The 21757-nt window shown below is 41.2% G+C and overlaps 1 protein-coding gene across 1 annotated transcript in view; it reads left to right on the top strand.

Moving 5' to 3' along the window:
• Positions 1–21757, top strand: part of LOC126176842 (protein ELYS) — a 320594-nt gene that overhangs the window by 189925 nt on the left and 108912 nt on the right. The window contains exons 19-20 of the mRNA XM_049924028.1: positions 9846–10041; positions 19663–19797. Of these exons, the coding sequence (XP_049779985.1) occupies positions 9846–10041; positions 19663–19797 (331 nt within the window). The remainder of the gene's footprint in view (positions 1–9845; positions 10042–19662; positions 19798–21757) is intronic.

Below are 21757 nucleotides of genomic sequence, written 5' to 3' on the forward strand. Positions count from 1 at the left end.
TTCTAAGGTGCTTAAGAACAATATGAATAAAGTAAAAATTACCCTTTTTTGTTGTGAACAGATAGCTTACAGTTGTGCGCTGTTGCTAATAATCCAGAAAAAGTAGGGTGGAAAAAGTTATTCAATGAAATGAGGGCATACAGAAAAGGATAGTAAGTTATAATGCTTCTAAATATATGCATCCAGTTTACAGAACTCTGCAAAGTGACCAAAAGTCACTAGAATGATAAGAAAATGACCAAATACAGCAAACTGTCTTTAACAGGTACTACGCACATATTAGATTCTAAATTCCATCTCTAAAATCAAATGCAAATAAACATACCCTGAAAAACACTTGTTCATATATGCATATGCCATCAACTACTTAAGTTGATTAATAAAACTTACTATGTATCTTCACTATGATTTGTGTTGCACCTTGGATAAGTGATTTCTGTAAATTCATTTTCTTTGTATACTAATCTTTTTCATGTACTGCACATAGTAGTTGTCATTCAGATCATGTCTCCAACAACAGAAACACCTTCATTATGTTTTGGTTGGTAGCTCTTTCCATTCGTCTGATTGTCTTTTATATTCCCTTAGGAAAAATAGAGGCTCTGAAGGCAACTAATTCAGTTCAGTTCCTTGTTCAAGGTACGGTTTCATCAAAGTTAGAGATAAGACTTTTCAACATTCTCCAAATTTGGACAACTGTATTTTCAGTAGCGTTATTAGCAAAAGCTGCTTTGTCAGTAATGTTTTGTAAACACGTCTTTAGACCAGGTAATAATTATACATTGTTTCTTAGTCGTACGAATCTTGCTTATCGGTGGACATTTATACTAAAATGTTCTTCTGTTTTTAGTCACAAAGTAGTAAACACTTACAGAATTACACTTTACTTCTAGATCACATGCTTTTTGTTCTGATTGTGTTGAGACATATTTCTACTGTGGTTGTCTTCTGATGCATACGCTTCTCCTTCCACCGATTTTTTGATATTCTTCTTCATAAATGCCTTGAAGGGGAAGACAAATTTGATTGTCAGTGAGACCGTGTCAAACATCAATGTAGTCCCTGAACAACAAAATCTTATTAGAAAATAAATCTCAGCGTAAAATTCTAAAAATCATAAATGGTAAAGGAATATAATTAATAAAAATATGTTGATTAAAAATACTTATATAATTACTTGCAAGGCATATTTTATTCTTCGGATGTTGCGTCTACAGAGATTAAAACATATTAGCCAGTTAGAATTTCCTCAATAAGAATAGCATTAGTTGTGTTAGTAGTTGACAGTTCCTTACTGTAATATGTTAGGTTGTGAATTCTGAAGTATCCCTTTTTTAGGTAAGTTGTGGATTTTATTCACAGTTTCATGTATTTATAGGTTAACATGTAATTCGGTCATAACAGAATTTATTTTCTGGCATGCTTAATGGTATGCCATATAGTTACTGTTATTGCTGTCCAAATACACACACAATTGTTATTGTCCATTTACCAGTGTACTTGTCTGCTCCTCAGCAACTTCCTATTTCATGGGTAATCATACAATCTCGTATGACTGTTCAGATACAAATTTATTCATTACGCTCACAGAGCTATATGATGTTTTGTGTGTGTGTGGCCTCATTGAAATTCACGATGATGTCCACAGAAAATGAGTTACTGTAATGTAGAACATTTCACATGTTGACTTGCTAGAATATACATGCAAAAAGTGGTTTTGCATGATGAAAAGAGTATATGACCATAGTGATAATTGTTTTGATAAAGTAGAACACTCATGACTGGAACCCCAGGGGGATCACCCTTTGGTGGGTTTGTGCTTGGCTACCATGAGGCCCCAGCCTTTGCAGCATTTTTTCCCTTCCGTGCTGCATGTCTACCCTCTTGCTATTCTTTTTCCGCTCCCTAGGGGAACACGTCTGGGATGTTATTGTGAATATTCATCATTGTCTGTTGCTGACGTGAGAAGAATCTCACAGTTTTTCACTCCCTTTTCCTTTCTTTGTTTCCCTTTTCCTTTCGTTCCTCCGCTTTGGCATTTGAGGTTCCTCTTTTTCTTCTTGCTCCCTGTGTGCTCCTGAAGGCTGGCCTACTCATCTGATGTGTAACAGGTGATTGGGTAATGCGTAATTTCCAGCTATGGGTCATCAGCTAGGGTTTGCACTACCACCTGGTACAAGCCAGGCCCAGGGAGGGAAGACTGCCTGAGCTGCAACTTTTCCAAATTGCTGATTGGTCTGTTGTTTGGGAGGTGTGACCCGAGGTGTGAACAATCATCTAAGGCAGGTGTGCCCCCTTGTGAAGGGAGCCCCCAGTTAAAAGGAGAGCGCTATCAGAGACAGTGGCAATCATGGGAATTTCCTTGCAATGAATCGTCTTCCCAATCAACTTCTACAAAACGTAAACGTAATGAAGCTAAAGATTCCAAGATCCTTCCTGCTCCACCATGCTTCCTTGTAGTCTTACGTACTGAAGCCGGACAGTCCTTCGCCACAGTAAGTCCATTTATCATCCAGAAAGGTGTTGATGCAATTGCTGGCCCTCTGAAATCCTGCTCTCATTTAAGGAATGGCACTTTGCTTTTGGAGACTAATTCTGATTCTCAAGCACGACAACTGCTTGCTGCCTCGCTTGTCCATAGCTACTCTGTTTGTGTCGAGGTCCATAGAGCTTTGAATTCGTTCCGTGGTGTAATTTACACCAGGCTGCTCGACGGTCTAACTGAGGCCAAAATCCAATCTTACCTCTCTGATTAGGGTGTCATTGCCATCCATCGTGTAATGAAAAAGGTAGATTCCTTCTTAGTGCCCACCCCCACTCTGTTCCTCACCTGTGATACAGTGGCGCTGTCGTCCAAGCGCAGGCTACAAAATTATCATCGTCCAGCCATATATTCTGAACCCGATGCGCTGCTACCAGAGTCATCGTTTCAACCATACTAGAACATCTTGTTGACACCCTGCCAAATATGTAACCTGTGCTAGGGATATATACGAGGGTGATTGTCTGCCTCCTCCTCCCCACTGTATCAACTGCAATGGCAGCCATGCCGCCTACTCTCGGGATTGTCCTGTGTATCTTGATGAGTGGGCTGTCCAAGAGATCCAGGTAAAGAAAAGAGTGCCTTACCCACGCTCGCAAGTTACTGGCTAGTCGTAAACCCTGTGTTCTCCCATCTGGCACCTGTAGTTCTGTTCTTGTTACCCCTCGCCCCATGAAGGACATGGCCACGCAGACATGTGGCGTCAAATTCAGTTTGTGAAATCGTCCATTCTTAAGGTAACATCGCCATCCCCCCGTCGAGCTGTGCAACAAACTCTCACCTCAAGGGGCGAAGCCACCAGCTACACAACTAGTAGGCCGGAATGGGCAGGAGTAGTACTCCTGTGTAAACTTCCTCTATCCCTCCAGCCAAACCTCACCAGAGTCTTCCTCTAACCAGAAAGGTTTGAAGAAGTCCACCAAAGGCAAACGGTATTCTACTTCGGCACCTCAAAGATCCTCTTTGACGGTGTCGCCAGGTGGTACCTTAGCCCGGGCGGCCTCCGTATCTCCTGTGCGCACCACCAACTGGTTTTCAGCGTTGGACTCCTCAGACAGGCTGCACAAACAAGCCAATGCTTCTGTGGACTCCATGGAGCAGGATCCTCCTGCGTCTGCCTTTTAGCAGACTCTTCACAGGCTGTCATTCGGCAGCCACGGAGGTGACACCCCTGCAGCTCTTCCTCATCATCACTGTCCTCCAATGGAGCGTTCACATCCTTCGGTCCCAAAAGAGAATTTACGGCTGCTTTCAGTATTGCGGCATACCCTTGTACTCCGCCTTCAGGTAATGCAATTGTGCCCTCACGACTGCTTTGAGCTTTCAGATTACCTGACCTTCCCCATGAAGTCAACATTCCATCTTGTGGGGGTGTCATGCTGCTCATACGCAATGAATTTCACAGTCAGCCCATCTCCCTTACTACCAGTTTTTGAGCTGTTGCAGTTCGCCTTTTCCTTCCCCACCTGACTTTTTCCCTCTGTACCATTTATGTCCCTCTGTCATTCGATGTCAACAGGGCAGACTCCCTTCAGCGTATTAGGCAGCTACCTCCCCCATTTTTGCTACTTGGTGACTTTAATTCGTATCATGTCCTTTGGGGACCTGTCAGAGAGGCGCCCTTTTGGCTGACCTCCTTAACCAACTTATCCTCTTCTACCCCATCCACGTGCACGCCGAAATGGCAGCTTATTAAGGCTGACTAGCAGCTTTACTCCTCCCTGGCGACCTTCAAAGAACAAGATTTCCCCAAGTGTGATGACCAGGTGGAATATCTCAGAAATGTTATTACTGCTGCAGAACGTTCCATTCCTTGCATTTCCTCTTTACCATGTCGTGTCCCAGTCCCTTGGTAGACTGAGGCCTGCTGCGATGCAGTTTGCACACGGAGACATGCTTTCCGTGTTTTTAACCATTATTCTACGAAGACAAAGTGCATTCATTATGAACAGATGTATGCAAAATGTTGTCACGTTCTTTGAGATAGCAAAAGAGCTAGCTGGATTTCATTCACTAGTTCTTTTAACAGTTCCACTCCTTCCTCTGTGGTGTGGGCCATCCTCCGACAGCTCTCTGGGACCAAGATCCATTCCCCAATTTCCGGCCTGACAATAGCAAACGATGTTATCATGGACCCCATTACTATCTTCAACACCTTGGGCCACAATTTTGCGGAAGTTTCAAGCTCTTCCCACTATCGCTCCGCCTTCCTCCATCGGAAACAAGCGGAGGAGGCTTGGGCAATACCCTTCTCTTCTCCAAATCGTGAGTGCTACAATACCATCTTTACTATGAGGGAGCTAGATCCTGCTCTCAGTTCATCCCGATCCTCTGCCCCAGGGCCAGACACCATCCACATTCAGATGTTTTCTGCTTAACACATACAACCGCATGTGGGCAGAGGGCACATTTCCTGGATGCTGCCATGAAGCCACCATCATACCCATACCTAAGCCCGGTAAGAACAAAAAACTTTCTTCTAGCTACTGCCCCATCTCTCTTACCAGCTGTGTTTGCAAGGTGATTGAACGTATGATTCATGCCTGGCTGGTATGGGCTTGAGTATCACAGTTTACTGACAAATGCACAGTGTGGATTTTGAGCATGGCGTTCTGCATTTGACCATTTCGTTACTTTGTCCACCCATGTCATGAATGGTTTTCTGCGGAAATCTCAGACTGTGGCTGTGTTTTTCGATTTGGAGAAAGCCTACAACACCTGCTGGAGAACTGGCATCCTCTGTACTCTTTACACGTGGGGGCTTCCGTGGCCACCTTCTGTTTCCTTCAGGAATTTTTAAAGGATCAAGTTTTCAAGGTGCGTGTGGGTTTGTCCTGAGTGTCGTCCTCTTTGCTATCATCATTAATCCTATTATGGCCTGTCTCCCGCTGGGCATCTTTGGCTCCCTTTCTGTTGATTGATTTTGTCATCTATTGCAGTTCTTCACTGATCTGTCTCACTGAGCGGTGTCTTCAGCGATGTCTTGATCGTCTTTACTCCTGGAGCATCAACAATGGCTTTTGCTTTCCACTGACAAAACCGTTTGTATGAATTTCTGGCGACACAAGTGGTTTCTCTCACCATCTTTACATTTTGGCCCTGTTGCCTTTCCGTTCGTTGAAACTACGAAATTTCTGGGGCTCATACTTGATAGGAAACACTCTTGGTCTTCCCATGTGTCTTACCTGGTAGCCCACTGTATGCAGTTCCTCAATGTCCTACGTGTCCTTAATGGTACTTCCCGGGATGCCGATTGAACCACCCTCCTCCGTTTGTACCAGTCCCTTGTCTGTTTGGAACTCGACTATGGGTGCTTTATCCATCTACATGCCCATCCCTCTTATGCCATCTCAACATTATCCACCAACGTGGCATCTGTATGGCCACAGGCCCCTTTTACACTACCTCAGTTGAGAGTCTGAATGCTGGAGCTGCTGAACCACCACTGACCTACTGCCGTGACTTCTTCCTCGGCAGGTATGTGTGCTGTGTGTCTGCTATGCTGGCCACCCATCTGATGCCTCCTTCTTTGATGATTCCTTTGATCGTCAGTATGGGCCGCGTCCCTCTTCTCTGTTACGTCTTCGAGTCCGCTTTCGGTACTTGCTACAGCAGTTTAACTTCACACTACCTGCAAATTTCTTATTGGGTGTGAACCCTTCACCACCTTGGCTTTGTGAAGCGACCCATTTTAACATTGGCCTTCATTCGCTTCCTAAGGACACTACTCCAGCCTCAGTCTATCGCCTTCAGTTTCATGACCTTTGCGTGGAACTTCGTGATAGTGCCTTTGTATACACTGATGGCTCTCGGACTGACCATGGAGTTGGATGTGCCTTCGTCATTGGCACCCGTGTCTTTCGATATCTGCTTCCAGCACACTGCTCAGTATTTACAGCCGAGCTCTTGGACTTCTATTACGCCACGAAGTACATCCAGCGACACAGTCTTTTCAAATGTGTCCTCTATTCAGACTCACTCAGTGTCCTTCAAAGTCTATGTGCCCTGTACACCACCCACCCCTTAGTGCGGTGGGTCCAGAAAATCTGTCACATGCTCACTCTTGGTGGAGCCAGTGTGATGTTTCTGTGGGTTCCTGGTCATGTAGGTCTGCCTGGAAAAGAGTGTGCTGCCAAGGCTACAGTCCTTGTACCTCAGCCCGCGAATAACTATGTTCCCTCCGATCTCTGTGTTGCCATCTGTCAAGAGGTGGTGTCCCTTTGGCATCGCCAATGGTCCTCCCTTCACGGAAATAATCTCCGGGTTTTAAGCCTCTCCCAGCACACGACTGCACTTTTACATCTTTCTGCCTTTTACCTTTTATCATTATGACTCTTCTGAGATGTAAATCCATCTGAATAGACCACCTTTGACACAAGGGACTGATGACCTTGCTGTTTGGTCCCTTAAACCCCAATCAACCAACCAACACCTCTCCCAGCAAGTTGGAGGACCTCCTCTTGGCCCTCCCACCGGAGGTCATTTTAACTACCGTATTTACCCGAATCTAAGCCGCACCCGAATCTAAGCCGCACCTGAAAAATGAGACTCGAAACAAAGGAAAAAAAGATTTCCCGAATCTAAGCCGCACCTGAAATTTGAGACTCGAAATTCAAGGGGAGAGAAAAGTTTTAGACCGCACCTCCAAATCGAAACAAAGTTGGTCCATTGTAATATGAGACACAATTTAGGTCGAATGAATGACGATACAGCTACAGTAGTTTGGTTCGAGTCGTAAGCTTTACCAGGTAGCCATTGCTATGCGTCAGGCGCTCCGTCCGTATTTATACGGGTACCCTTCCTTTTTCACGTGCTTCGTCTGGTTTGAATCGATTGCTTATTTTGTTTGATCTGATAAATGCCGTTTTCTCTGTATAGGTGTTTACGTCACTCTAAGCTGAAAATGCATCACTGTACTGTGTCATGCATTGTTTATCGCATTCTGATAGTGCGTGTTTACGGCCTGTCGCCGTTCGCGGCATGGCTTGCTTTTGTGCGCACTACCGCCGCTTACAACTAAAAAGAGGCGAATCGTCTCATTAGCGAAGCAATGTCAAGAGACTGCTATTTGTTGTTACTTACACTGCTGCTTTCTTTGAGAATGATAAACAAGAACCAAATAATAGGCTGCGTATGATAGAACATGTTCTGAACGAGAGTTACGCGAAAATTTTTCTCCGTTTGAAAATCTTTGCGGCCGCTTCTTTAGTACATCAAATTCTGCACAGAAATTAGAGTCATCTTAGATTTAAAAATCTAGTCAGTTGCCGTGGTTCATTTCTGACTGTATCACTATTAGGCTAAGAATAATACGAATATAAACATGACACGATAAGTGTATTCTTCCGCGTTTGCTGTTGTCTCACTCTAGTTTCGTAGTTTATTAGGCAGACAGGATTTAAATGAGATAGCAACAAACATGGAAGAACACATGGCAAAATGTTTATATTCGTATTATTCTTATGGTGAATGGTGAAGAGAATACTGCTTGTGATTCACATTTCATCAGGTTACTATTAGCAACCATCTCTTCTCACAGGTAGGAAAAAATTCAGAAACATCCCAAACAGTCTTGCCAGTCGGATTTTCGTAGTACATTGAAATTCTAATACATTCGAAGATGAACAATACGGAATTTGTATTTACTTCGTTGGATAATGTATGAAAATGCAGTGATCTAAACTCGGGGCGGAGAAAAAAAAAAGCTCGTCTTCCACCTTTTTTTTAAATTTATTTACTGACGCAGAGGTTTTGGCGCCAGTATTTATCTTTGTACCTACAAAGCATGTCTGTGTAGCGCTACATATATTCGACGGCAGAAGTTAGTTGTGGCGGCACCTACCAACATTTTTCAGAACTTCCGCTTGCTTTGCACTCGATTCTAAGCCGCAGGCGGTTTTTTGGATTACAAAAACCGGAAAAAAAGTGCGGCTTAGATTCGAGTAAATACGGTAGTTTGCGTATTGGGCAATGACTTTTTAGCCATTGTCATTTGCTAAGTGGAACTACCCCACCACTTTGTAGACATTGCGTCCAAGTTTTAACTGTCCGCCACTTCCTGCTGGAATGCCCATTTTTAAACCGTTTATGCTCCTGCTTGGGTTTGCCGTCTCATTCAACCGCGTTTTAGTTTTGTACCTCCATTTCTATATGGTATCTTTCTTAGCCCTTTTTTCAAGTGCCTGTTTTTAGCTGCCTTCCATTACGTACAGTTGTTTTTTAACTCCTCTCTGTCTTCATATTCTATAGTTTTGACTTGTGCGTGTATGACCCCAGTTGTGTTTTGCACTCTAAAGCAAAGCAGAACAAAACCAAACCAAACTCATGACTGAATTCAGAAATTTTGCAAGTGCAATGTGTCTAATATTCTGTATCATAGTAATTAAATTAAATAGACCAAGAACTCCAATGAGGAGGACGGTATTAGATATTTCGGAATGGCCTGCAACAGTTTTCCATACTGAGAAGGGTAGCACAGTGTCTGAGAGATTTGGCTCATATTCAAGATGAGTGGATTTCAAGTCCCCTTCTAGACTGCCAAGTGTAGATTTCCATTGTTTTCCTTAATCAGATCAGGCAAATACTGCAACTGGTCCTTCAGCAAGGCCATGGCCTATTTCTGTCTCCATCATTGTCCACCTTAGCTCTGTAATGATCTTCACAATACGAGAACATTAAACTCCTAACCTTCTTTCCTTGCAATGTGCTGCTTTAATCTCTTACACTTGCCAGTCCACATTATATTGTCTTGGCTGTTGTGTCATCAGAGACACTCTCAGCAATCAGGCACATTTACAGGCACTAATGGTGATCAAATACTCTACCCCTGCTTAAAATTAAAGGTGTCCTCCATTTTGTGTATTGAATTGCATTGGTGCTAACATAACACTGGGTATCATGTTTAGGTGAACTAACTTCTTTTCCTCTGGTTGTAAATGAAAACCTCAGCACAAAACTAGTCAGTGTTACTTTCTCCCAAGGTAATATTAATCCAGAAAGCTGATATTTCTGCTATTTTGATAAGTATTTCTAGATTACTGTTTTGCAGTTTATCACACTACAAATGGTATGACTGAAATTGAAGCAGTAGTTTTAACTGTTGTCGATGTTATGAAAATGCATACAGCTAAGACAGACAAAACAGGAAAAGAAGTTGAAGATGGGAAAGTTTGTTGCCAAAATGAAGTTAGCGGGGAGAGGGTAATTTTTTCTTCCAGCTTTCTTTTTACAAAAAATCCCATCCAGTCACACCTCCTTCCATAAAGAAATTTTTGTGATTGTTTTTTTTTTCTTCTGCTTTCAGGTACTATTCCCGAACCTCTGTCGATGACACTCTATCGCCACAGATCGTCAGATCCTCTTTGCGATAAATCTACAGGCATAGAGACAATTTTGAGGAAAATAAAAGAGACATGGGTACCTGAGTTAGTGAATGATGCAGATTCATTAGTGCAAAAAACTCCATTTCTTTTCTCTCCTTTTCACTTCCAGCTGAACAGGTATCTAAGTGTCTTTCTCTTTTAAATGTAATCGTATGTACTGGAATTAATTTTCCTTTTAAGAGATACAGCTTTCAGTTTGGCACTGTGAATAGATTTGATACATTCTTGTTGTATTCGTTGTGTGTTAATTTTGTCCATTCTGTTCGTATTCATGGTGTTTCAAATAAGTTTTTTTTCTGTTTCCCATTAGCACCCATCATTCCTGTTTTAAGTTTCTTGTTGTAAATGATAACTGACAGTCATGCACTGCAGAAACTGTTTCTACCCATTTGCAGCATCCTTTTATCGGGACACCCATTTCTGTTGAGCATCAACCCTACTTTCTTTCCTCTTGCCCCATGCTTCCCTAGTCTCCCTGTGTAAGAAGTCCTAACTGGCTTACATTCCTTCAACAACTTTCCAGTCTCTCTTTGTTCTTGGTAAGTAGAATTGGATAAGAACTAAGAATTTTTAATAAATTTGTCAGTTGATAAATAATGATGATTTGTGTTTTGTTTTCATCATATTTTTTAACAGTTATTAATTTCTGTTCCACTGTCTTCAATAAGAGAAAATGTAAAAGGCTGTTGTACTCATGACAGATAAAAATTGGGTACAAAAACATTTTCAAATGTAGCGCAGTGAACATTCATTGCATGTAGGACTTCGCTAGGATTATTTGGGTGGCTGGAATGATGATGGTGGTTATTATTATTATTATTATTATTATTATTATTATTATTATTATTATGATACTTACTGCAGTAATATAGTAAGCAGTTAAGAAAATAGTTTCTCTAGTCTTGCAAGATTGGAACACAGTTACATCTACACACTTTGTGTGACATTTAGAAGAAATATCCTGGGAGATCGACATTCACAGAACCACTTACTATTTGTAGGTAGTGGTTCACAAAATCTTCTGCCGTATACATAGGAGATAATTCATAGTGCTACACCTACTACCCCTTTGGACCTATACAGCATCCTTAGGGAGCTCAGGTATCATATCCCCATAGCACTTTTTCTAGTTAAGTCATACATACCAGGTTTGTTTGGAATTTCTCCTAGTTTTCCACATTTTTCCATGTTCATTCCTAATTGGGTGCTGAGGGGTATCTTATCACTTGGTGTTGCAGAGTTGTACTAGTGCATAACATCATGCCCTTCCCCATGCATAAGCATGCATGTCCAGGCCTCCCCCCCCCCCCTTTACCATCCCCCCCCCCCCTCTACCATCCCCCCCCCCCCCTCCTTACCCTCTCACAGTCAGATGTCTCTATGTGCAGGGGCATATTGTAACCATAAATGTAATCCAGAAGTAAACATTAACATTACCTAAAGCAGAAGAAGTCAGTCTATGTATCATCAGCAAGGAAGAAACAACTCATATATATATAATCAATTCTTCATTAGAATATGATGAAAGAGGAATTAGGAAAATAAAAGGCAAAGCTGTACAGGTGCCTGAAGGAAGTGCAAATGACTCCAACTGCGCGTAATGTGAAACATGAAGACGGGAAGATTTAGGAGAAACAATGGACCGACAGCCAACACATGACAGAAAGGAAGCACAAAGTCGACAGTTGCTCTCGAAGGAGTGCAACTGGTCAAAAAGTAATAAGCAAGCATCAGTAATAAGATAGCAGCTAATAAAATTTTTTAGAAATTCATCAAGAACTAAATGTATAGCACATAAAAGAAGAGAAGCTGCAACAGCTGAAGGGAAGGAAAACTACTGTACAAAAAGTGCAGGGTCAGAAGAGGCCTAAAGTAGAAGAAATGGGTGGGAAGTAACAAAGGATAACAGTAAAAACTGAAGTACATAGTAAAGATATGAATATAATAGAGGGAAACATTCCACGCGGGAAAAATATATCTAAAAACAAAGGTGATGTGACTTACAAACGAAAGTGCTGGCAGGTCGATAGACACACAAACAAACACAAACATACACACAAAATTCAAGCTTACGCAACCAACGGTTGCTTCGTCAGGAAAGAGGGAAGGAGAGGGAAAGACGAAAGGATGTGGGTTTTAAGGGAGAGGGTAAGGAGTCATTCCCATCCCGGGAGCGGAAAGACTTACCTTAGGGGGGAAAAAAGGACAGGTATACACTCGCGCACACACACACACACATATCCATCCGCACATACACAGACACAAGCAGACATTTGTAAAGGCAAATAGTTTGGGCAGAGATATCAGACGAGGCAGAAGTACAGAGGCAAAGATGTTGTTGAAAGACAGGTGAGGTATGAGCAGCGGCAAATTTAAATTAGAACCTCGTAGTTCATCCTTATGAAATCCCCAAACCACCTTCCCTACCCTCTGGCTCCCACCCTTGTAACTGCCCCCGGTGTAAAACCTGTCCCATGCACCCTCCCACCACCACCTACTCCAGTCCTGTAACCCGGAAGGTGTACACGATCAAAGACAGAGCCACGTGTGAAAGCACCCACGTGATTTACCAACTGACCTGCCTACACTGTGAAGCTTTCTATGTAGGAATGACCAGCAACAAACTGTCCATTCGCATGAATGGACACAGGCAGACAGTGTTTGTTGGTAATGAGGATCACCCTGTGGCTAAACATGCCTTGGTGCACGGCCAGCACATCTTGGCACAGTGTTACACTGTCCGGGTTATCTGGATACTTCCCACTAACACCAACCTGTCAGAACTCAGGAGATGGGAACTTGCCCTTCAGTATATCCTCTCTTCTCATTATCCGCCAGGCCTCAATCTCTGCTAATTTCTAATTTCAATTTGCCGCCGCTCATACCTCACCTGTCTTTCAACAACATCTTTGCCTCTGTACTTCCGCCTCGACTGATATCTCTGCCGAAACTCTTTGCCATTACAAATGTCTGCTTGTGTCTGTGTATGTGTGGATGGATATGTGTGTGTGTGCGAGTGTATACCTGTCCTTTTTTCCCCCTAAGGTAAGTAAGTCTTTCCGCTCCCGGGATTGGAATGACTCCTTACCCTCTCCCTTAAAACCCACATCCTTTCGTCTTTCCCTCTCCTTCCCTCTTTCCTGACGAAGCAACCGTTGGTTGCGAAACCTTGAATTTTGTGTGTATGTTTGTGTGTCTATCGACCTGCCAGCACTTTCGTTTGGTAAGTCACATCATCTTTGTTTTTAGGTATATTTTTCCTTCATGGAATATTTCCTTCTATTATATATATAGTTTGAATTTGTTCCAAAAGAAATATGAGAATCTGGGGGGATGGCTGATATAAATGAAGTAGGGGAGGCTGCTGAAATACATCAGGAATGAAAAGGTTTATCTAAATTAAGATGGAATGAATTAGGAGATTGGTGTGCCACATAGCCACTTCCTGAATGCGGAGGCACATTTGCTTGCTAAGAGGAACTGAGTGCTGAAACAGTTACTCAGCTCTCTGCTGTTAAGTTGTTATGCTGAATAACACAGCATTTGGGAGTTGCCTTTGTGACCTTTCCTTCTGACCAGTAACATTGTGGTGGTGTACCAGGACAAAATGTTGGATCAAACTCTACCATCAGAAAAGCTTGTGCTGTTTTAAATCTACTTTTCCTGCACAGTATGCGGTTTGCCCATAATGGGACTGGAGCATGTGATACTGGGTGGTCATGTAGGGGAGACCATAGAGTGCATTGCATACATGAGCAAGAGCCAGCAGTTTTTTTATAGACATGAGTAGATATTTCACAGGAGCTTGGTGAATGGTCAGTAGGAAGCAGTTGGGAGCAAAAGAAGGTTTTTTTTCTTTTTCTTTTTCTTTTTTCTGGCAGTCTCGAGCAAGAGCCAGTAGCTTTTTTATAGACATGAGTAGGTATATCACAAGAGCTTGGTGACTAGTCAGTTGGGAGCAACAGGAAGTTTGTTTTTTGCTGCCAGTCTTGTTTTGTGTTTGTTGCAAGGAATTAATGCTCCTTTTGTGCTGATTAATAGATACAAATTGTGTGAGTTGTGCACGTACATACATATACTGCAGGTCTATGTAAAATGCATGGCAGAAGGTACTTTGCATTATACCATATACTCCAGACACTTAAATGGCTCTGTTCATACTGTAATTAGTCTAATCTTTCTTCATGGTCTATGGGAGTGATACATAGGAGGCTGAAGTGTTTCTGGATTTTTCACTTAATACTACTTCTTGAAACTTTTTAAATGGGCTCTTCTAAGATAGTTAATACCTTTATCTTCAGGTGTCTGCTAATTCAGGTTTTTCAACACTTCCATGATGCTCTTCAGTGAGTCGAGCATGTGACTATTTGGGTCGGCCTTCTTTGGATATGTTCTTTGGTGTGGGTCCTGAACACCTGAGAAATGTTTTAAGATGAGATGCACACGCTTTTCTTAGGCTGATAGCATCTTTCCAGTTTTCTACCAATGGACTGAAGTGTGATGCCAGCTTTACTTACACCTGAGTGTACTTATACCCTCTACAAATTCTTAAACACAAGTGTTTGTATGAATCTGACTGATTCATATCGTTACTTACTAATTTGTAGTCACAGGATACTACTTTTCACCTTTTACATTTCTTTACATTTAAAGCAAGTTACGAATCTTTCCACCACATTGAAATGTTGCCTACATCAGATCGAATATTTATTCATAAAATTATTTAATTGGATGGATAAAAAATCTACTCACCAAGCGGTGGCACACACATAAGACTGTTGTGACTGGCAAGATTTTGGAGCCAGTGGTTCCTTCTTCAGGTAGAAGGGTTGAACGGGAAGGAAGAAGGGCAAAGGAAAAGGACTGGAGAGGTCTAGGAAAAGGGGTAGATTTTGGGAAGGTCACCCAGAACTGCGGGTCAGGGGTGACTTACCATATTGGATGAGAAGGACTGATTGTTGGGGACTGCAGTGGACAAGCTTTGAAAACCTGAGAGTTTAAAGGTGGAAGACAGGGTAGTATGCTAGACAGAGATCACTACTAAATCATCGTGCATGAGTTAATAAGAGTGAGAAGCTAAGAGCATTGAATGTAACAAAGGTGGGAGGGGGCAGTGAAAAATAGGCAGGAAAGACAATGAAAGATGTAAAATTAAAACGAAATGAAACAAAGATTAGTTTCAGTGAACAAAAGCTGAGTCAGAAGAAATTAACATAAATTAAGACCAAGTCGGAGGCAAGAACCAAGGACATGTTGTAGTGTTAGTTCCCACCTGCGGAGTTCTGAGAAACTGGTGTCTGGGGGAAGAATCCAGATGGCGCGTGTGGTGAAACAGGTGCCGAGGTCACAAATGCCATATTGTAGAGCATGCTCTGCAACAGGATATTGCGAGTTGCTACTATATACCCTCTGTGTATGCCCATTCATCCTAATTGATAATTTGGTGGTAGTCATGCCAATGTAGAAGGCTGAACAGTGTTTACATAATAGCTGGTATATGACATATCGTTTCGTAGGTGGCTCTACCTTTGATAGTATATGTTTTGCAAGTTACAGGGCTATTACAGGTGGTGGTAGGAGGGTGCGTAGGGTAGGGTAGGGAGGTGGGTGCAGAAGGAGCATAGGATCTGACAAGAATATTCTGGAGATTGAGAGGACGACGGAAAGCTATTCTAGGTGTGGTGGGCAAAATTTCAGACTGACTGGATCTCATTTCAGGGCATGATTTTAGGAGGTAGTGTCCCTTTTGAAGTAGCTGATTAACACATTCTACACCATGATAATACTAAGGCACTAGTGGTGTGCCCTGAAGCTGTTTCATGGGGGGGATCAACAGTACCAGTATTGGATGTGATGGCCTGGGAAATTTGTGTTTTAACTAGGATGGTGTGGTAATTACATGCAGTGAAGGCTGAGGTGAGAATGGTGGTGTATTGCTGTAAAAAGTCTGCATCCGAACAAATTATTCAACCTTTTGAAGATAGCAGTTCATTGTAGATAAGTGCATCATCTGCCTGTGTCTGAGGTTACTATTAATACTGTCTGTCAGGTTATTAATATACTAAATGAACAACAAGGCTTCCAGTACACTTCCATGGGGCACATCTGATGTTACTTCATCTGTCAGTGACTGTCCATCCAAGATAATATGCCACCACCTCTTTACCAAGGAATCCTCAATCCACTCACAACTATTGATTTACAATAATGCACGCAATTGTACCTGTGTAATAAATGCTTGTGGTAGTATAGTGTCCGAAATCTCATGTGAGGGAAGTGTGAGTTAGGCTTAACATGACTGATGTTTTTGGAATCCATGCTGGTTGTCATGCAGTAGGTCATTCCATTCAAGGTACCTAATTATGCTTGAATTGGAATGCGTTGTAGGAGTTTACAACAGATGGATATCAGTAAGCTTGGACAGCAATTGTATTGCTCAGTTCTGCTTCACTTCTTGTAGACAGGTGTGACCAGTGCCTTCTCCCAACTGCTGGGCGCACTTTTTTTTATTAGAGGGATATACGATATAATGTGGTTAAAATAGAAGCTAAATCGGCTGTAAATTATGTATAGAATCTGACAGAGATACCATAGGGCCATAGAAGCTTGAATTTTAACCGCTTCTCAATACCACTGTCACTATTACATGTATCACTTATGTTTGCAAGGGTTCTGTGTCTTCCTTTGTAAAGGAACATATGAAAATGGAGTATAGCATTTCTGTTTTTATTATGCTACTCTGAGTGTTGGTTTTTCTGTCATTAATGGGTATGGAATCGGTAGGAATGTTGGACATTTACATGTGACTAGAATTTCTTTGAGATGTATGACAGATATTTCCATAAGGTTCTCTTACAGTACTCATTGAGGGCTTCATGCATTACTCTTTTGACAGCCAAACTCATTGGATTCAACATTTCTATATCAGTATCCTTACGCATCATTGTACACCTAATATGTGCAGTCGTTGTTGTTTCTTAAAGTTTCTTCAGAGTTAGTATACCCCTGAGGTCTTCTCCCAGCATTAACTACCACTAGCCATGTAACTATCCAGAGCTTGTTCAATTGCTGTTTTAAAACTGTGCCACAGTTCGTTTACATTATTCTGTCCAGAGGTACCCGTAAATGATTTAAGTTCCTATGTGACATGAAATGGCTACCTCTTTACATAGAATATGTAAATTTTTCACTAATTTCAGTTGCCCTTTTCTACCCAGCATAATTATTATTGCTACAACTGCCTTATGGTCAATGAATGCCAGTATCAATAGGGACATCCTTAAAGCAGCCATGCCTATTTATTGCCATTGGATCTGATTTACATCATGTGTAGGGCTCAGAAATATTTGTTCACATTAGTTTTTAGAGAAAGCATTTAGTATTATGTTGCAGGATACCTTGTCATGTATGCCATTACAAAACTGTAATTTTCTCATTTGGTTGCTGGATCATTAAAGTTTCCTTCATTAATGACAGTCTGATTGGGGAACATACGTACTAATGAGCTCAGGTTTTTTTCTAAAGTTTTTGTTACATTTCTGGATGAATCTGGCGGTCAACGGAAGACCCAATTGAACGTTTACACCAACCCATAACAGAGTTTTGCCCAGTCTCACAGACAGCTTCAGTTACTGTCACGTTGGCTTTTAGATTCTTGTTTACTGTGAAGAGTAAACCACCTGTGTTTCCCACTAGCCTGTCCTTTCAGTATGCATTTAGATTTGCCCCAAAAATCTCTTCACTGACAATTTCGGGTTTTAGCCAGCTTTCTGTATCTTTATATTATATGAACTGCACTGCTTTTTTGACTACTTCATACTCTGGAACTGAATTGTGAATTCTTGATCACTAGGATTTTAATAACTTCATTTGATTGTGGAAGTGGGGTGGAATGTTTCTTTGGATCTTACACTAATAATTCAGGGCCACCTCATTATCTGGATTGGATGGAGAGTCACCTAGCTAAATAACTTTTCTGTGCACTTCATGCTCAGACAGCCACTTGGATATTAGTCTCTGATGTGTAGTACACTTGGACCCATTCATGAGGTCTAAATCACTGTGGTGCAAGTCCAGGAAGTCACACCTTAAATTCTCACAGAATCATGAATTATCTGGTTCAAGCCTTCCACTTGGCTCTAAACTAGGGAGCTATGATCAGGTCTGGGAACAATGCTGCAGTGTGTCATCTTTGTTGAAACTCTTGTGAGCAGCTTTCTCTGTTAGCCATTGGAATGAACCAAGTATAGTGTTGGAGCCCAAGTGACAAGTATTGTTTTAACATGTGCCACAATCTGTGGTTGGTTGCATCCTGCTCCCTTAGTGTTAGCCAGAACATCCCTTTCAACATGTTCAGTGAGACCTGTAGGGATACAGAGTGTCCAAGGTGATTGTTCTCATCCATTGCTTACATTTCCCCATGGGTATTGTTATTCACACCACGTGTTCTAGCTGTTGAAGATTAAGAGACCTGTATTCTTTTGCACTTTCTTACCCTTTACGTGGCATGCAGCAAGCTTCCCCATAGGTGAAGTGAGTCCTGCAACTCAGTTACAGTGGAAGACAGCACTACAAACTTGCTGATTAAGGGGATGGGTTTAATACCGTGAGTTCTCCCTGATTGCTTGCTTCCTTGTGCAAGGCCTCTAGACCTACTACAGGCACTCCACTCTGAGCAAAGTGGAAGAGAGGTGATAGAACCTATACTTCATCTAGAGGAGATATTCATGGGAAGGGTAGTACTTGACTTTCAGAATGCCTCCTAGCATACCCATTCAAAGCAGCTTCCAGTCACTTGACAGCTATAGAGCAATTTCCACCACTATTCACTTACATTGCAGTAAGGGGAAAGATATTTCACAAAAAAATGTTGATGCTAAAGTTTACAGAAACACTGAACCTTAGATCACAATTTACTATGGAACTAATTGACTTTGTCAGTAATGGGTAATACTTATCTGTTAACTGACACATAGTGTCTAGTATTCAAAGGGAGCTAATTTTAATTGAGAAGGGTTTTCATTTAGTGCACAATATATATGTAATATACTTTCTCTTTGTAAGGATCTGGAAAAATTTGGAAGTTAATTCAGGACATTAGCACGTTCTGTTGATGAGGAATGTACACTGCCACTGCCACTTCTCCTCCCCAAGTTTGTCGAACACTGGTGATGAAAGTGTTACTCCATCACTAACTGAAATACATTACCTCCAGTTTAAGTGTCTCTACACAAGCATACTACTGAATTGGGTGCAGGTCTCCAAAGGCCTTGGTCGCAAAATAAAGACCTCCATGGTTGTAAATGGGAAGTTCTCCTTTTCTATATAATATCTGTATGTGGAGTAGAAAAGATACATGCATTGAATGACAATAACAACAGGTTGCTTCTGCAATAAATAGTTCAGTAATATGTGGCAATAAATTGTTCAGTAGGTTGTGGATTGTGAATGTAGTGATCGAGACTTAAGAGATTTTATTGTATCTGGAAACAAGTGAACGTTCAGTGTTTTCAGCTCACTGATGGAGTTGGAAATTAGTATTAATTTTTTTAGTTGCTACTTGTGCCCACTCCTTCCATTATCAGTTACCATTTTTATTATCTATGGCTGCTCAATAACAGTCTTTTGTGGTAGCTATCTTCTAAATATTGTGTATTTTTATGTGGGATTGTTTGTATTCAACTATCTTCCTTATATGGGATACTGACATTCTTAAAGTGTACACTTTTGTCTCCTCAGGCATTACAATTCAACTCGAGCTGTTTGTGTAACAGAAAAGAAGCGCGGTAGACAGGATGAAGAGAAAGAAGGAACACCTCCCAAACGTCGCCGAACAGAAGATTTGAGACCTGTTAATAACAGCAGTATCATAGAGTGAGCATTTACATAGTACTGCCGGATTTTGTATCATGTTTTGCAGAAATTATGTCTGTATGGTAAAACACCAGTTCTAGTCTTTTGTGAATACTTGTGGGGAAAATGTAAATGGTGGGAAATTACTTTTTAAGCTCATACATAAGTTTTAGATTTTGTGAACACATTGGTAGTTTATACTTTTTGATGAAAAAATTCAGAATTATAGTTTTTGAATTTCTTCTGGTGAATTTTTATATAGTTTTCTAGTTAAAAATCAGCACAAATCCAAAGGCAATTTTAAATGATGTGGACATTTGCTACATAATGTGTACACAATATCTGACTTTAGACAAGAAGTACCTGGGTAATCCCAAAAGTAAGATCTCCTATTTTTTTTATAAGTTCATAGACTTGTTTATTTCTACAATGATTTACATTAGTTTACAGCTTGAACATTTAGCTATTTTTCAACATAATCACCATTTCTAATGATGCATTTTTGAAGACGCTGTGGCAGGTTTTGTATGCCCATGTCATACCAGCTCGCCGCCAGACTGTTTAGAAAGTTATGAACCTCTTCTTTCACCTTGTTGTCAGAGCTGAATCACTGGGACCACAATTAACACTGACAGGTACTGTGAGAGACTGAAAAAACTCAAACGGGCAATTCAGAACTGGAGAAGAGGAATGTTGAGCAAAGACGTACACATTCTCCATGACAATGCTCGCCCGCACATCGCTTGGCAAAGGGGTGTGAACTAAAAAGACTTGCAATACCTTGGCCGAACCGTGAAGGGGATATCCCGTCCAATAAATGCCATACACGATTTCGTTACACTTTGGAATAGATATATACTCTGAAAAACTTAAAGATGATGGACTTCCCTGGCAAATCAAAGTCAACATTCAATCCCCCCCCACCTCCTCCCCCTTATATATCAACAGTTCTGATTTAGTTCACACTTTCTTCAAAAGGCATGTCTGTGACAGCTTGAAAGTGGTTCGTATATTACCTGGAAGAGGCACTACCATAGCTCTTATTTATAATTGGCAACTTTTGTTCTGTTTCTGAAGTTTTCTTCCAACCCAACACTTCATTCAGTAACACACCAACTAACTCCACTACTTACAGTATAGCTATTGTTAAGTTGGTGGTGTTAGGACACAAAGCATGAGAGCTCAAATTGCTATAATCTGAACCAGTGATTGTTGTCACATCGGCAGAATGATGATGGACAAAAAGGCTGCCTCTTTGTAAAATTTTAATAATAAAAATTACTTGGCTTCAGGGCCTGGGAGCACCTAGCACCATCAAGTATTTGGTAGGCTTCTTTTCTGTTTTGTCCGGAGGGTGCAGAAAGCACGTAAGTCAGCAAGAAACAATAATGATAAACAAGGAATTGAAGCTAAACACGAGTTAAAAATTTCTTGTTGTTTGGATGCATAATTGAAAACAAATTGTTGAAATTCAAAAAGACTGATTTACTTGAAATGAATGATAATGAAAAAAGTCCTCAGAATAACACAATGTATTTATTGTGGAATTTGTTTTTTTAAGGTAAAGTGATAATTAGTAAACAGTCGTTGTTGCTCAGATTTCTTGATTTATGTATGTACGTTATCCTGGCATTTTATACTAATTTAAGGTTAGCAAGGTTGCGTGCTACATTGAATTTTAATTAGAACTTCCAAATCAATCCTTTTTCAAATGCCAGTTGATGTGGCATTAGCTCCTAGCTCCACAGCTCCAAATAAGAGTGACAAGTAAAGAGTTGGTAGGTAAGGGGAAGATAAGAAACTGAACTACATTCTTCCATTAAACTTTAGACTGAATTTAATCCTGGGCCGAGGTGATTAATATTCCAGATATTCCAACTCCTGTCTTTACACAACTTCTTAATGTGCAGAAAAAAGTGCTGTCGAAGTACTTGCACAAATATTTCAAAAGTGTTGTTTTTAAAAGGCTGAAGTGTTTGTC

Source organism: Schistocerca cancellata, chromosome 3, assembly GCF_023864275.1.
Source record: "Schistocerca cancellata isolate TAMUIC-IGC-003103 chromosome 3, iqSchCanc2.1, whole genome shotgun sequence".
Lineage (NCBI taxonomy): Eukaryota > Metazoa > Arthropoda > Insecta > Orthoptera > Acrididae > Schistocerca > Schistocerca cancellata.